At 39.2% G+C, this 18,439-nt stretch overlaps 1 protein-coding gene across 11 annotated transcripts in view; it reads left to right on the top strand.

Annotated features, from left to right (window-relative positions):
* A830018L16Rik (RIKEN cDNA A830018L16 gene) overlaps window positions 1-18,439 on the top strand; it is a 562,288-nt gene that overhangs the window by 143,431 nt on the left and 400,418 nt on the right. For all 11 annotated transcript variants that reach the window (XM_030254977.1, XM_006495544.2, XM_006495540.3 and 8 more), the window contains one exon: window positions 5,918-5,946. Coding sequence is in view for 9 of the 11 variants with exons in the window: in XM_006495540.3 (XP_006495603.1) it covers window positions 5,918-5,946 (29 nt within the window). In the remaining 2 variants the exon portion in view is untranslated. The remainder of the gene's footprint in view (window positions 1-5,917; window positions 5,947-18,439) is intronic.

Genomic DNA, 18,439 nt, shown 5'->3' on the forward strand with positions numbered 1-18,439 from the left:
TTCTATCCCAGAATTCTTTCTGCCTCCCGGATGTCCCACTCTCTATTCTACCCTTTCCTACAGGCCATAGGTATTTTTTTCTCCAAATTTTTATTAGGTATTTTCTTCATTTACATTTCAAATGCTATCCCGAAAGTCCCCTAAACCCTCCCCACCCCGCTCCCCTACCCATCCACTCCCACTTCTTGGCCCTGGTGTTCCCCTGTACTGGGGCATATAAAGTTTGCAAGACCAAGGGGCCTCTCTTTCCAATGATGGCCAACTAGACCATCTTCTGCTACATATGCAGCTAGAGACATGAGCTCTTGGGGTACTGGTTAGTTCATATTGTTGTTACACCTATAGGGTTGTAGACCCCATTTAGCTCCTTGGGTACTTTCTCTAGCTCCTCCATTGGAGGCCCTGTGTTCCATCTAATAGCTGACTGTGAGCATCACTTCCGTGTTTGCCAGGCACCGGCATAGCCTCACAAGAGACAACTATATCAGGGTCCTTTCATCAAAATCTTGCTGGCGTATGCAATGGTGTCTGCGTTTGGTGGCTGATTATGGAATGGATCCCAGGGTGCTGCAGTCTCTAGATGGTCCATCCTTTCATCAGTGGCACAGCCATATAATACATTATAATCTCTAAAGGGGACATTTGATATGCAAAACTATAAAGTTCATGCTGTTTTCTTCCTCCTATGAGAAACAGGTTCAGATTTGATGACATGAAATATAAAAAGTATATTTTACAATAGAAAAGTTCTTGGTTTGGTTTCATAATCAGGAATTATGATGTTACTTGTCCAAACATAGTTTTAGGAAAAGATAGAAAGGAGAAGCCATGATGTAGTAGATGGAAGTGGGGTGGGTAGAAGGAAGGAATGTTGAGTCATGCCAATCTTCTTGGAAAACATATTCATAGAAAGAGAAGATGAATGCCAGTTGTGTGGTGCTTGCCTCTACCTCCAGCACTGGGAAGACAGAGGCTGATTTTAATATACTGATTTTAATGCTAGCCTGGGCTACATGGGTCCCGGATTTTCCTGGTTTTATATTGTTTTGTTTTTAAAGGGAAGATCAAAGAGAAGGCTGTAGTTAGTAAAACAGAAGGCGTGTTGTTTGGAGTTGAGAGTCACTTTGGTTTGGTTTCTTTGAGGGGCACTCGTGCCTGATATGTGTGTGTGTGTGTGTGTGTGTGTGTGTGTGTGTGTGTAAAGAGGGGGGGAGAGGGAATAGACATATTTGTAAATGTATGTGTACATAGAATTGGAGCATTGGGACGTAACAGGCCATATGCAGTTTATAAAAATAAGACTATTTATTATTTAGTGCATTACAAAGTTAACCCATCAAAATCAGAATTCCTCAGTTCTGTTGGGTTCAGTGACACACCTCTGCAAGTAGAGTACACAGGATGCTCAGGCAGAATTCCTCTAAGTTCAAGGCTGTCCTCAGCTATAATATAAGATCCCGTCTCAAGTATCAGAAACATAAGAAGCAAGCAAGCAGGAATTCTCTGCCCTAAAACAGCCTGTCTAAATAGTGTTTAACTGACAAATGTTCAAGGGCATTTGATCAACCACATGATGCATGTGGGTTTATTTATTTATTTTTTTCAAGTATGATCTATTACAGTAATTGTTTTAAATTCATTAATTCTAAAAATGAGGGCAGATTTGTAGTTATCAAGTTCTGTGGTGCAGTTAGCTAGTTCCAAGTTGACAATGGGATGTCTCCATGGAAACGCCTGGACTAAATGTGCAGAGTTTATTTGTACAATTCCCAAATCAGCATTTCCATTGTATGTACTCTATTTCTGCACCTTAACTCAGAATTGGAAAGAGACTTTCCACGGAGAAAGTTTTTAAGACCATGCCTCTATATTTTATCATGAAGGTTTATTTTCCCCAGTAGGGAGCCAGATTAGAGCTAGAATCATTTCATATGGGAATTTCCGGACCTACTTTCATGAAATAAATAATATTGTTAAAAGCAACTTGTGTTCCTGTAGCTGTAGCTGAATTCTAACTCTCGGCCTGGTAGATGGCCATCTTGATGAAATTATACATCTTAGGGAATACACTTGATATCTAGACTCCTGGGGAGTCTTTTAGAACTGACTCCTGATGCTACTGAAACCCCTTAGGAGGTTAGAGTGAATTGGAAGCTGTGGAAGCTCCACAATAGAAATTGTGGAGATGGTTTGTACTAGCATTGATTGATTGATTGATTGATTGATTAATTGATTGATGTGGTCTTGGTTTTGGTCGGCGTGTCAAATCAAATTCAGAGTCTCCTGCATACTAGACAAACACCTTCCAGTTGTACTGTGTCCTGAGCCCATCTTAGCTTCAGGAGAAGAGAAGCTGACCCTCACAGAGTCTTTCTGGTTAGGAATTGTCACTCCCCTAGGCCAGACCACATTCAATTCTCCTTTGAGACATTCCCTCTTATAGTTCAGTGTGAATTTTCTAGAATTCATGTAACCCTTCGATGTAGAGTGTTACAGCAAGTTACCCTTGTGCATTTGTTTTGTACTGATCATCAGTCTCTGTAAACTTTAAAGAGATGATGCAAAGCTGAACTATTACAACCCTTTCTTTCTAAGAGAGAAGGGCTGTGGACATTCTAGGCCCTGAGATAAATGTCTCACTTGATTTTTCATACACAAGGCTCCTGCTAAAGCTCGTTGCTTTCATAGAGAAGAGTCTCATTAAAATTCCTACAACTACTTTTAATCAGTATAAGCTTTGATTAAAAATGAAATGAGAAATGCTTTAGGCCTTTTGACACTGAAAACAGAAAGTTAAGTGAATTATATCTAATATAATACTTATTAGAAGAATTTTATGGACAAAGTAATCAAAATATGGAAAGATTAAGACCATCTGATAGTTGGTATTTCCACAAAATATGGTCGTTAGACACTCGTAATAGTTAAAGGGATAAGGGGAAAGGGCTTTCTCTCAAGTTAGTTTTCTACTTAGGCCTACTGAGTTTCTGCTGGGACTTATCACCACTTCATCAGCTGTAATATGTCTTCCCTTTTCTTCTCCATGGCTGAACATTTCCCAACTCTGGAAAGCAGCACTCATTGCCATCCACCACAAAATTATCATGTATCCTCTGGCACATGCTTGGGGCTGTGCTTTTTTTTTCCTGACTTGCTGGTAGTAACTGGCTGCATTGCAGATAAGTTATGCATTAAGTGACTAAGTTATTGACATTTATCAAATGTAAGTGGCATGCTAGTGCAGTCTTTATGAATACCAGGTTCACAAATCTGATGCCTAAAAGAAATTTAAAAATTAACTGTGAGCATTCTAAAAATTAGATCAGAAAATTATTTCAGCGGTTCAAGGAATCTGAGCAGCAAGTTAAAAAGATCAGGAGATGAGAAATCTCATGCAGTTTACTGTGGACTTTTTAACTCCAGGAACCTAAGTGTTGTGACCTCAAATGAGAATTTCATTTCATAGCATCTATGCCCCCGTTCTCTATATGTTGGTGTGGATTTAGTCTCTTAATGTTTGTGTTTAACATGTTCTGTCGTGACCTTGGATAAATGTGATAAATGAATATTTCTGTAGAATTGTATTAAAAGCAAACACAGCATTTAAGACATACTTTTATAATCTACAGTGGTGTGTTTTATGTGTGTTGTAGACCATAATACAGTCTATGTGGAGTGCCAGCGTTTATTTGTTTAAATCTTTAATTCTTTATAACAACCATTGTAATTTTATGTGATTTTAAAAAACCAAGCTTTCACAAAGGTATGATGTATGCTAAGCCAATAGAACTATTTACAATTGTCCAGAAAGCTGTGAGATGTCTGATTTGTCACCTCTTTCTGATGGTGAAGCATTCTTCACCATGATGCAGCAGCTCCCAGGCTGGTCCCCCGGAGCACCAAGGCACAACAGCTCTGTGTTGGTCTTTTGTTGCATGAGGGTACAACAGCTCTCCTGCTAGTGCCTTGTGGAGTTTTGCCCTTCACAGTACAGTGTCTCTGAATCATGTTTATGCTATATCACCAACCCCATTCCTAAACTAGAAGCTAGACTATCTTTCAGTGCAGTGACAAATCATTTTATTTTATGCCCACGAGTGTTTTCCTTGAATGTATACATGTGCACCATGTATCTAGTACCCACAGAGGCCAGAAGAGAGCATTCTATTCCCTGAGAATGGAATCACAGATAGTTGTGAACCACCACAAGGATGCTAGGGACTGAAATCAGTTCTCTAGAACACAAGCTAGTGCTCCTTAATGATAAGTTACATCTTCTGCTCCAACAAATAAATTATTCGCTGTCACCAACAGTGTGTGTGTGTGTGTGTGTGTGTGTGTGTGTGTGTGTGTGCCTGCGTGTGTGTGTACATGTATCCCCATGTGTTTAGAGGCTGGAAGTAAACATGGGATGCATTTCTTAATGGCTTTCTGCTTTTTTTTTTTTTTTTTGAGATAAGATCTCTCATTGAATTTGGATCTCATCAACTCTGCTGGATTGACTGACCAGCAAGCCTCAGGCATCCTCCTGACTCAGCTCTCCCATACAGGTGTACAGAGCTGTGCCTAGAGTTTTATGTAAGTGCCAGGGTTCTGATCTCAGGTCTTCATAACTTTCATAGTAAACATTTTATCAATGGAGCCATTATCCCTGTCCTCACCAACGACTATTATAAAAGAGAATGCTGTGGACTATTGCTGTGAGAAATGCGTTTTTAGCTATGTTGCATGTTGCGTTTCATCTATAAGGAGAACTGAGATGAAGAAATAGGCGGTGTTCTCTCTTGTGTATAATCATTGATTTACTAGGCTGCTGTGGGTTGAGTGGGGACTGGCTGAGCAGCCTGAACACCTTCTGCAGGTTCTGCTATGTCTGCAGGAGGAGTAACTGAACACCCTGAGACTCTTGGTCAGGTTTCTTTCCTTAGGTTGCTTTCTCATTCTGCTGTCTGGTTCAGCTGCTTCCTGTTTGCCTACAGGTTCTACTATACTTATGCTTCAAATCCTATTCTGACATTCTTGTGTTCCCTTGCACTTTAAACTTTCATATTTTTCCTTGTCTCCTGATCCTTCTTCATCTGACTTGACATTAGCTCATTTCTTCCATCTGACAGAAACATGAGTCGAGTCCCCAGTCATGGAGACTCTTCCTAGCTCTAACATGGCATAGTATCATAGCTTATTAAACAAACAAACAAACAAACAAACAAAAACAAAAAATAAAAAAAAAACAGTGGATCAGGAAGGGGGAGATTGAAATGCTAACAAGATTTTTTTCTGTAGAGAAGGAAACATGATGGTGTGGGTTAGTAGAAAGGACTTATACTAAGTGTGAAGTAAACATGTTTCAGCAAGGAGCCCTGGTATTTAAGAAAGAACTCTCCCCAAGAAAATTCCTGGGAAGGACACAAAAAGTAGAAGAAACCCACAATATTTTAAGTTGGAAGGAAGGAAGGAAGGAAGGAAGGAAGGAAGGAAGGAAGGAAGGAAGGAAGGAGGGAGGGAGGGAAGGAGGGAAAGAGGGAAGGAGAAAGAAAGGAAGGAAGAGAGGAAGGAGGGAAGGAATGAAGGAAAACAAAAGTAATAAAGGTGTCTGAGGGGGTGGACAGAGTTGACAGGCATCTCTATGATTGTCTTGCAAGTTGGCTTTGACTCTGAGAACCTCAGGAAACACCTGCTTTTCCCTCCTTTAGCGTGCAGCGCCAGCAGGTCCTGACAGACACCACTGAGTTTATTTCCTAATATGCTTTCATAAGTAGAATGGACATACCTTTATTTTTTTTTAAAGAACCAATGAAAATTCACAACATTGAATAGGTAACACACTAGATTTATTTCTAGAATTGTTGTTGTTTGTAGCACAAGGTTATCAAGGATTGCTTCTAAAACTATCTTGTAAATCTCTTTTGAATCCCAGGTATCGCGATTTCAGATGAACTTGATAAGGTAAGCTGAGCTCTGTATCTAATGATTAAATGCAGGACTTAAGTTTGAACCCACCTCTCAATTATTTTTTCTGAAACATACAAAATGTCCCAAGATAGTTTATTTGGTTATAATATGTTAACACTTTGATAATTCTTAATGAAAAATGATGATGATAATGGTGATGATGATAATGATGACTATTCTGATGATGGCAATGTTGATGGTGGTAACCATAGTGATGATGATGATGGTGCTAACCATGATGGTAACGATATGGAAGGAACTTGACATTTTTTACCTCTACCCTTCCTCATTAATGATTTTTGTTTGCTTGGTTTAGTCTGAAGCACTGTGACAGTTGCCTGCCGGGGTGATGGGAGTAGTGTGAACAGAGATATGTAGATTAGATATATATCCCCAATGGGAGCAGTGTGAACAGCGATACATAGATTGGATATATATCCTCGCAGTAACACCTGTAGCACTCACCGCTCTTGGGGGCTCTGCAGTCACAGAAGTCAGGCAGTGACTCCTGAGTTGTGAAATTTGGCTTCTACTCAAACTGCAGTGACCAGGAAACAGTTGGGAACAGTTGGGCTGTTATGAAGAGTTCTCTTTGTGTGAATTCATTTTGAACTGTCTATTAAACATGTTTGTACAGTTGGTGCTCACAGAGCAGATCTGTTTCAAACAACATGCTTGTGAGTCATCTGGATCTAAGTTTTCAATGTCTTTTAGTCGAAGGACCCTTATAGCTCATCAGTATTGCAGAGGTCACTAAAGACGTTGACTTCATGCACATTCCATCTGGCAATATTTGCCATGTGAGAAATTCAAACAGATAAAATTTTATGTGTTTGTTATTTTTAAATGGTATTAAGTAAAGTTGTTGCATTTTCAAAACAACATATCAATGAAAAATACCTTATTTTCCAAAACAAAATATTACCGAAGAAGAGGTCTTTGCATCCTATAAACCTCTTTTATACTGAGAACAGTTGAAAGCTGCTGAATTCTCCTATCCTTGTCTTCATTTAATATACTACAATTTTCACCTATGGATGGAAGAAATCTGGCATTAGAAATGTAGTTAGAAGTGGATGACAGGGAGAGAGCCATCATTGATAAAAGGCTGCACAGATTGAGACGATATACATCACTACATGTAAAAATAGCAAAGAACAGTACAAAAGTACAAATGGTATTGTTCATACCAAATAGTAATACAACTTTGATATTTTTAAAATGTATGTCTGAGTCGCTTAAAAAAAAAAAGCCCAAAAGTCTGGATATACTCTTTGACAAGGTTTCTGTCAGTAACCATCATGGTGTTTTAAACCTAGTTTTAAACCTAGTTGAATAGCTATGTATGGAGAACAGCAAGTGGAGGGAGAGCCAGCTGCACTCTCCCACCTTTGTACATCATTTCTACTCTCTCTCTCTCCCTCCTTCCCTCCCTCCATCTGTCTGTCATTCTCCCTCCCTCTCTCCCTCTCTTCCTCTCTCCCTCTCCCCTTCCCTCCCTCTCCCCCTCTCTCCTTCCCTCTCCCTCTCCCAGTCCCCCTCCCCCTTTCCCCCCTCTCCCTCTCCTTCCCCCTCCCCTTCCTTCTCTCTCTCTCCCTCCCTCTCTCCTCCCTCATTCCTTGCTTTCCTAGGTCATGAAAAATGTTCACAATTTGCAAAAACTTAAATACTGTGGCCTGCTCTTGCAGATCCCTGCCTTTTTTCCCCTCTAAGCTCCCCTATACAACCTGGACACCTGACCTGTAACTAAGAACTTGTGGAGCTTTCACTGACTGTCCCACCTCCCCTCCTCCTGAGTAACGGTGAAATTGTTGTACTTTATTGATGAGCTCAAGGACTCCCCTCTCTCTTATTAATCTCTTTTAAATTAATTTATCAATTTACTTCACATATCAATATCAGCCCCCTCCTCCCAGTAGCCCTCACACAGCTCCCCTTCCCTTCTCTGAGAAGAGATAGCCTTCCCCTCTGATGTAACAAACACTCCCCTCCCCAACCCCCATCCTCTCACTGAAGCCAGGCAAGGCAGCTCAGATAGAGGACCTGGATCCACATGTGGGCAACCAACTGGTTCAGGTCCAGCCCTGCACTGGTTGTATCTTCACTGAAATGGATTTGGATATCACGAGAGTGACTTAGGTCTGCCTTGACACGTGCTCAGATGCCTTCCACCTCCAATGTACATCCCTTCCCACACGCTTTCTTCTCAGTACTGGGCGAGGAGGCAGGGAACGGTAGTCCAATCCACAAATCTACACAACAGTGCTCATTTTAGTCACTTAATCTAATACTTGTTTCTGAAAACTTCATGAAAATTTACAATGTTTATTTCAATTGAGGGAAACAGTAATTTTTCTTTTTGAAAAGATATTTAAAAAGATTTTTTGTCAGTGAACAAAATCTTGATGACTTTCATCTTGATGCCGTTCATATTTGATGTTCAAGGAGAGGGTAGAGGATCCCAGGCTTTCAAGAAGACCCAGACCCTCTGCCAGTCGCGCGGAAGCATCACTGTCCCGCAGCACCCCCGTGTGGCCATAAAACTCACAGTTTTGAATTTTCTTGACCTAAAAAAGATCCAAGTTCAGACACCTGTAAATACAAGACTTTTTATTTTTATTTTATTATTTTTTAAAATTTTATAGTAGTTCTTTTTTAGGGGAAAGAATTTCTAATATAATCATAATGTTTCTACCTTTCCTTTGCTTCCTTGAATTCCTCCCATATAATCTTCTCCACTCTCCTTCAAATCCATGCCTTCTTTTCCACCCATAAGTACATTCACACACATAGTATGTGTACATATATTAGAAATCCTTTCCCGTAAAAAAGAAATACTACAAAACTTTGAGAAACCAGTCCTGTTCAGGTATGCCTTCTGGAATCTAAATACATATCTCACTGTCTGTCTGTCTGTGTGTCTGTCTGTCTGTACTGATACTAGGTTCACATAGGCCAGGATAGCTTTGAACTCACTCTATTAAGCTGTGTAAAACCTTGGCTTTCTGATCCACTCACATCCACAGTCCTAGCCCTAGAAATGCAGATATGCATTACTAAAGCTGGTTTGTGTGTGCTAGGATCCTGGCATTCAAGCCCTCTAGCAACTAAGCTGTGGCCCTTCTAGCTTCTCTTACTTTTCTTGCCTCCCTCACATTTTATACTTTTCACTTGGAAAAAGCACCCAGATCAACTGCTTTCTCAGTCTCTGATGCTAGGATGTTTTACTTAAGATGAGTCAGCAGAGGAAACGGGCAGAATCTGCCTGGAAGTTTTTCCTAGAACTTCTGCGGCCTGCCAAACTACGTACCTATGCCCAAGGCTAGAATTCATTCTCGGTCTTATGCCTCACATCTGTACTTCATGCTTAATTTTCCGCTTTGCTGTTCAGATGCTACACTGTACTCACCAAAGTCTAGAGGAGTAAGTGGGGTCAAAAAGACAATGCCTCTAGGTGGTAAAGTCTGTTTATTTTCATGTTCCTGGCCGACCGTCTAGCCTTCCTAAGTCATTCTTGAATATGCCTAAGAGCACACAGTGACTTCATGGAAATGTGCCTTCTGATCAGACACTATGTGTATCTGTATTTTTTCATCAGAAAAGAAGAAACCACCCATATCAATCAGCATGGGACTGACTCTTGAGTCTTTCATTTCAGAAATATGTACCATGTCCTGCTCCTGCAAGGAATTGTTTACAAATGCTGGTTCATTGTCCCTCATTTAGATGGCAACTATTTTAAAAATGACATGAATTTCCCCTTGAAAACAAATTTATAAGCACAGCTAAATATTGAAAGTATGAAATATTAAAAATATGTATGAAAAAAACTTTCAAAGGGAATAGAACATGAGGAAAGCACGGACCTCCCACACAGTGTGGCACCAAATGATAGACCTCCCACAGTGTGGCACCGAGTTTCTGTGCTTTTCCTCCACACAAGGAAACTGTGTGTCTCACTGTCACCACCACCCACAAGATGAAAGCAAAGCATCAGTTTGGGGACCCATCATGCCTCCTGCCCAGACTTAAGAGGATCATCTCTCATTTACCCTTTGCTGTATCATGCATTCAATAGTGTTCTCAAAAACAGCCTTAAACACTGTATAACAAGGAATGTAGTTATGGGGTGAGGGGGCTGTTTATGGGGATGGAGAAAACTTAAAAAAAATCACACCCTGATCAATGGTGTCCTCCAATATATGTAAAGAGTCCCTAAGTCTAATAACACAAAGCAGTCAACTAGGTTAAAATCAGGCAAGTGATGTGAATAGATGCAGAATGTCACTGTCCATTAGAAGAACTCAAAGCAAAGCTGCCATGTGCCACCATCATCCAAAGCACCAGCATAGTTACTACAACAGACAGAAAGTGGCAAGTGTTGGTGTCAGTGGAGACATGGAGAATTTGAGGCTCTGTACATCATTGTTGGTGAGAATATGAAGGCAGGAACCATGGAAGACAGTATGCAGCTCTTTAAGTAATTAAAAGTATAATTACCATATGCCAGAGTTTGGGTGGGAATATAAAACAAAACAGCCACTATGGAAAACAATTTGGCAGTTATTCAACTAATTAAAAACAAGCTCACCATATGCTGTACTTTTAATGTTTATGTATTTTCAAAATTGACATTGAAAGTCAATGTGCCAAGTATTAAACTTCACAATATCACATGGCAATGCTGTTTCAGTGACTGTGTCATAAGGCACCACTCAATGGCATTAGCTCCTCAGTGAGGGGCCTTGGGTACCTGCTTGTCCCTTCCTCTGACCTCTCCTATGTGAGGACATGGTACTCATCATTTTTATCTCTTGACACTGCATCAAAACTCATCATCATGTAGTAGAATATGCCTTTAACAGAGATTCTGGGCACCAGGATCTTAGAGTTCAGTGAGAGGTGCTCCTATATCTGTGTTCACAGTGACATTGTTTACCAGGACATTGATGACCAAGTGGTCATCAGTGGGGAAATAGATACATAGTGTGGAATATTATTCATCCATCAAAAGGATGATATATTGTGACATGCACAGCATGAATGAACTTGTAGGCACTTGTGCTAAGTGAAGTAAACCAGTCACAAAAGGTAATATTACATGGATTCCCCTGTGTGGTATTTAGCAACGATATTTATAGACACAGAAGTTTAAGGGCAGTTCTCAAGACTAGGTTCTGGGAAGAAGGGGGGTTGTTGAATGAGTATAGGTATTGCCTTACTGTGAAAATATCACTTCACAAACTTAGTTGGCGTAGTGATTGGCAGCACAATAATGCATGTATTCAACAGGACTGAATGGTGCTGCAAACGTGGCCAAGGTGTTCACTTTAGGTTACATGCTGTTATTACAGATTTAAGAACTGGTCGTTCCATGTGTAAGATCAATATTTTCATAGTAGTTCTTAGAAAAATGTGCACAGACCCAGATATGCCATGAAACATGAGCAACCTTCACTCAGAAGAACTTCACTGGAGTTATTAACAACACAGCATAGAATGAGCCTTCGATGTTCTCAAGAAAAATGGACTTTACAGCAACTGCAACAGCTTTCAGGAAAGGCTTCAGAACATCTGTTGTCTTGTCCATGCTGGTCTTGAATCCTTCATCAATGAGTATTTACATAGATGCATGATCATGCTAATGAACATAATAAATAGTAATGTGCTATGTAGTTAGTGCCTGCTTTATGTTAGATGTTGGTTCAGCACTTCACACAGGTTATGCCATTTCACCTGCCTCATTTGGTATGTATCAGAGGATGCTCTCAATTATCTGCATCATCCCATTTAACATTCTATAATAAACTGTGAAATGATGTGCTAAGTTTGGTAGGTGAGACACTTACATGCAGTGAGATTAGTGAATTTACTAAAGGTTGCATACCTAATGGGTGGGGCACAGAGTAAGGGTGGGGCATAGAACAGAGAGGGGCACAGAGCAGGGGTGAGGCACAGAGCAGGAGTGGGCACAGAGCAGAGGTGGGACACAGAACAGGGGTGGGGAACAGCGCAGTGGTGGGACACAGAGGAGGGGTGGGGTAGAGAGTAGGGCATGTTTCTTCTACAGCCTGCAGTCCTAACAAGTGCCATGTTATGTTTTTGCAATCTGAACTCTTACCAGTGGAAGGGATACACTTTTGGAATACCTTACAGTTTTATCTCCTTTGGTTCCACATCAAGAAAGGAAACTAGATCTTAAACCTTGAAGCAATTTCTCTTCCCGAGTTCATGCTGGCAGCCTCTGTAGTGGGCTCAACACTGGCTGGGGGCAACGGAAGCACTCAGAAACTGTGTTCCTACTGCTTAACTGTGCAAACTTATATTAACTAAGCTGCTGGTAAATAATAGCTGGAAAAGTAGCTATCCGTGGCTTATTTAACAGTTATTTATCATATTTAAAGTCTACATTTTATGACATTTTCTAACTCTTTTCACCATCAAAATATTTTATTTCAGTTATTTTATGATAGTAATGATTCTCATTGGCTCCTATGGTGTAGGAACTGAGGGAGAGTTATGATGTTGTCCTAATTACCTGATTGTATTGCTGTGGAAAACATGACCAAAAGGAACTGATACTTTGAGATAGCAGCAGTCCATCAACCTTGAGGAGGAACTGATGCAGAAGCCATTGAGAACACTGCCTACTGCCTCGCTCCACTCAACCAGCCTACTTTTCATACAACTCACAGCTGCTTACACTGGGATGGTGCTGTTCATGGTGACCTGGGCCCTCCCACATTAATCATCAATCAAAAAAAAATTTCCCACAGACTTACCCACAGGCCAGTCTTATGGCACATTTTGTCAATTGAGGTACCTTCTTCCCAGATGGCCTTTCTTATATCAAGTTAACAAAAACAAACAAACTAATTAACCAGCACAGATGGTGTCCCACAAACAATTTCTCAGTAGGGGAAATTAGATATGTATAGATTCTGGTGGTGATGGGGCTAGAGAGATAACTTAGTGGGAAAAAACAAATGCATATATTGCTTTTCTACATGACCAGAGTTTAGTTGCCAGCATTCATGACAGGATCCCAAAAGTCGGGCCTCCACCGGCACCTATACTCACATGTGCACGCTCCCAACACACATACTCATAAATAAAAGTACAAAATAAATCATTAAAATGTATACAGTGGAATAACTACTGTGTTAAATCCTTAAAGTACAACTTCTCATACCAACAGCAACCCTGTGTTGGCTCTGGTGATATCTATCATAAACATAGTTGAAAAGATTTATGAATATGAAAAATACATCTGAAAATTCAGATTTAAATACCATTCAATTCCAAATAATATTTTTACTATATTATCTTACCATCCTAAAAAGTTAATGATTTCTAAGAGAACCTTTTAAAATTATTCCAGATTGACTAAACAGGTGACAGGAACCTAACAGTCACTGACAGAATGCACTGTGGGCCACCGGATGCTGCTCTACAAAATGATTGCTGTAGAAGGGGAACAGCAACTTAGAACTAAGGACAGCTTTCACCAGATGACTTCCTGTTAACTTTCCCCAGGAAGGCAAATTTAGATTTCTGTGGCTTATTTTTCTTACTGTTTGGAAAGAGTTTTCTTGATTTTCTGTATCATCATTGTGTATTTTAATTGTTATGATCCAGAGCTGGAGAAATGGCTCGGCAGTTGCAGAGGACCCTGCTTTAGTCATTAATAAATAAATTGCTATTGGTCCTATGTCCTAATCCCCTCCCATATTCCAGAATCTCTTGTCAACTCATGTTTACACACTTAAGTTTTATGTAATATTTGAGGCAGTAGAGAACAAAAATCTATAGAATTGTTTTATGTGCTATGATGGTACATGTTTGATTTTTAACAGATAACTTGTTCTAATAGTAGGGGAAACAATCATGTATGGTTTATTATTATTAAGCATGTATTGTTGTATGTTTGCTATTATGATTCTTGTCCATTTTATTTTTAAAAACCTGTATTTGAAGATGAGGAAACAATATTCAAGGAAAAACAACTTATATTTAATTCACAAATAAAGCATAATACCTATGAGTATGGTAAACTCTTAAAACAGAGACCATGGACTCAAGAGACGGCTTAGTGGTTGAGCGCACTCTATCCATTTGCACGAGGAGAAGAGTTCAGAACCCAGTTCCCAAGTAACCAACCACATATCTCACAAATGCCTATAACTCCAGCTCCAAGGGACCTTAAAGCCTACTTAGGCCTCTGCCTGTGAACAGTGTATATGTAACACTCACGCAGACACATGTATGCAAAGTATAAATGTCAATAAGTAAACTAATCAGACTAAGATATATATATATGTATGTATTATAAATTAACCATATGTGGAATTTGTTGACAGAAAACTTGTTCTTGTTAGCTATGTAAAACAATGATTAGTCTTGCTGCAATGTAAATACTAATGCATTTTTATCAGACATAACCACAACATTTGTTAAATGCTGGTTGGATGAGGATCTGGCAAACAGGCACATGAGCACATTGCTGGTAAGAGTATAACATTGTACAAACTCTATGAAGGAAATGTTTCAATATCTTAAACACTTGGTGGGCAGTTTTTGTCGATCAATTTATCTTTTTCCTATGATGAATTATTTTTCTATTGCTGTGACAGAACACCGAGAAACTTGTAAGAGAAAGCATTTAATTAGACTTATGCTTTCAGAGGGTTAGAGTCCATGATAGAGGAGCAAACCAGTCCTCACATATTAAGTGAAATCAGGAGGCAGAGAAAGAGGGGGAGAGGGAGACAGGGAGGGGGAGGGAGAAAGAAGAGAGAGAGGGAGAACATAGTGGGAATGTTTCAAGTATTTGAGCGTCAAACCCTGCCCCCAGCAACATGCCTCCTAATCCTTCACAAACAATTCCACAATCTAGGGACCAAGTATTCAAACATATGAGTCTATGGAGATCAGTCTCATTCAAATCACCAGTCTAATTGAAGGACACACTGACAAAATATGAAGAGACATACATGTGATTATAAACTAACATATTACTTTAGTAGAGGAAGAATAAAAACAGTCAAGAATACATTAAAATAATACTGAACATATTTTAAACATTGATTTAACACAGGATTATACGACCATAAGAATGAAAGAATATATATTATGAAATGGTTCCTGGATATTTAGTTAGATGAAGAAGTCAAGATAATGAAGTGTGCTTATAGCATTTAATGAATTTCAGGTTGTGGTGTAAATAGCCAGAAATTTAGGACAGCATGTATTTAGAGCAATCATAATTTCTCACAAGGGACATGTCCTAAGGATAGACAGCACAGCTGTGCAGTTTTAGATTTTTTAGTGATTATGTTGTTCAAGACAGTATTCATTGTATATGTTTTGTATTCTGTGACAAAGAAATTATGTCACTCTCTTTAACTTAACAACTTGAATTTGGTGCATAAATAAAGAAAAGGTACATGCACACATACATTTACATACAATGTATATAAACCTGAAGATTTGATGAGGTAAATATTGGATACAATTAGAAAACCAGTTAGCAGACTTTTACTGATTGATTCAGGTCAGCCTCAGCAAAGATGATCAAAGTAATGGATGACACTTTCATATTTCCAGAAAATCAATATGGTTCCCCAACTGAAAGTCCCATAAGATATTTAGTGGTGAAAGAAAAGGCCTCAATTCACTTTGGAAAAAAACTAGAAGATACTGCCTCAATGTAATGATGGCCATCAGAACAACCAGGAATGGGAAAGCAAAGCCAGTGTTATGTGCCTTTTGCTGTGAAGCGCATGCTTTCCTATTTTTATTTCCAAGAGTGAATGAGTTAAATTTGAACACACAGAAACATCTGAAATATATTAGCTGGGGCTTTACTCCAAGCATTTTTTTTTCAATTATATCTTACAAAAACTATGGTTCTGTACCCACAGTGTTTGCATTTCTTTTCCATTGTAGACATTGGTCTCCCTCTGAGACAGAATTGGAAAAGGACCCTTCAGGTAGCAAGGCCTGTGCCTTTTGTGTGTATCCATCATCACTAGTATGATAGAAATTTTACCATAAAGTGTTTGTGTCAATTTATACTCCTACCAACAGTTCAATATAATACCTTTCTCTCCTGCACTTTCTGCTGTCCACATATTAATGGAAAAATATTTTAAAAATAAAGCAAAAATCATGGACTTAACTGAGAGTTTTAACATATTTAACGAGGTCCAGTGGAAGCTAGTAACTTTGGCCTCATTTTCTAGTCCTTTTTCTCTGTGAGTTTATTACACATTCTAGATATGGGCTTCTGTCTTGTTATACATGTCTAAAGTATGTCATTTTATTTTGAGCATTGACATTCTATTTTAAATTGTGTTTACTATTAAATGGAAAATTATCATTTTTCTGAAACACTGTTGTTTTGTTAGGAAATCCATTCTTACATGTAATCATTAAAATAATTGTAAAATTTCTACAAGCTTCTTTTCTAAATCACAAATAGAGGTATTTGATTTACCCAAATTTTTATTGTTCAATAAAAAAGTTGGGATGTGTTTTTTCTCCTGAGTGGAGAAAAACCTTCTTAGAGCCATGTACTGAACAGTGGACCCTCTGCTTGCTTCCACTGGCCTATCTGCCAATTTTCTGTTCCTTTGGTGGATTTGGCTCAGCATGTGCCTTACTTAGGTGTGTGTGGGAGAACTGGCATGTTCACATTTCTGAGTCACTCTGTGAACATTCTGTTCATCAATTTAGCTGCCATTTGATACGTTTATAAGCAAGCTATAAGTTAACTTATATTTGTCTCAGAAATTTCATGATTTTCCATATAAAATAAACATATATAAACGATGAAGGTTTTATTTTCTTTGTTTCCATTACATAATGAGATTGGTATGAGATAACCTTATTAACATTTCCATCATGGAAACGGAATGGAGTGTGTGTAATCTCAGCTTGGAGGCACATTGGGATGTGGGTTCTTTAACTGTGCTAGGTTGTGGGGACTGGATTCCCTGGCAGTCCTGATCTACTGTTCATATTTCTTGGTATCAACCTGTAGGAGTTTCTTCTTTGACCAATCCAGCTCAGTCAGTCAATGGGTTCTCCAGTGTGGGAGCAAGGACTGAAGAGAAAAAAGACAATTAGACAACACTATAACAGGACCCCCCCCCCCAGCAATACCTCTCCTATGCATATACCCAGAAGATGTTCCAACTGGGAATAAGGACACATGCTCCATCATGTTCACAGCAGCTCTATTTATAATAGCCAGAAGCTGGAAAGAACCCAGATGTCCCTCAACAGAGGAATGGATACAGAAAATGTGGTACATTTACACAATGGAGTACTACTCAGCTATTAAAAACAATGAATTTATGAAATTCTTGGGCAAATGGATGTATCTGGAGGATGTCATCCTGAGTGAGGTGACCCAATCACAAAAGAAGTCACTTGATATGCTCTCACTGATAAGTGGATATTAGCCCAGAAACCTAGAATACCCATGATACAACTTCCAAAACACAAGAAAATCAAGAAGGAAGACCAACACGTGGATATTTCATACCTCCCTAGAATATGGAATAAATTATCCATGGAAGGAGTTGCAGAGACAAAGTTTGGAACTAAGACGAAAGGATGGACCATCCAGAGACTGCCCCACCCTGAGGTTCATCCCATAATCAGCCACCAAACACAGACATTATTGCATACACCAGCAAGATTTTGCTGAAGGAACCCTGATATATCTGTCTCCTGTGAGGCTTTGCCATTGCCTGACAAATACAGAAGTGGATGCTCACAGTCATCTATAGGATGGAACACATGGCCCCCAATATAGGAGCTAGAGAAAGTACCCAAGAGCTGAAGGGGTCTGCAACGCTATAGGAGGAACAACAATATGAACTAACCAGTACCCACAGAGCTCGTGTCTCTAGCTGCATATGTAGCAGAAGATGGCCTAGTTGGCCATCATTGGGAAGAGAGGCCCCTTGGTCTTGCAAAGATTATATGCCCCAGTACAGGGGATCACCAGGGCCAAGAAGTGGGAGTGAGTGAGTTGGGGAGCAGGGTCGGGGGGGATGGTATAGGGGACTTTTGGGATAGCATTTGAAATATAAATGAAGAAAATATCTAATAAAAAAAGAATATCAAAGAGCGGTTAAATTCTCCTGTGCTATGCTTAAGATGAGGTCTTAGTCAATTAACATCTCTTAATAGTTTTTAAAATCATTTAAAGTAAGTAAATTATCTTTCCTTATTTGAATTTTCTCTGCTACAATTTGTTTTGGATATAACGGACGTCCCAAATGTTGAAAAAGATATAGTCTTTGAATCTTTTCTATTCTGGAGCAATAACTAATCCTCAAGATTTTAAAGCTTGTTGTATAAGAACAAAGGTTTGTAGTAAAACTCCTTCAGAGGGGTCAGCTAATAAAATATCATTCATATAATTCATATATTCAGAAGAATTCAAAGTCCTAACTTCTTTTATTGAAGCAGC

Source organism: Mus musculus, chromosome 1, assembly GCF_000001635.26.
Source record: "Mus musculus strain C57BL/6J chromosome 1, GRCm38.p6 C57BL/6J".
NCBI classification, from domain to species: domain Eukaryota; kingdom Metazoa; phylum Chordata; class Mammalia; order Rodentia; family Muridae; genus Mus; species Mus musculus.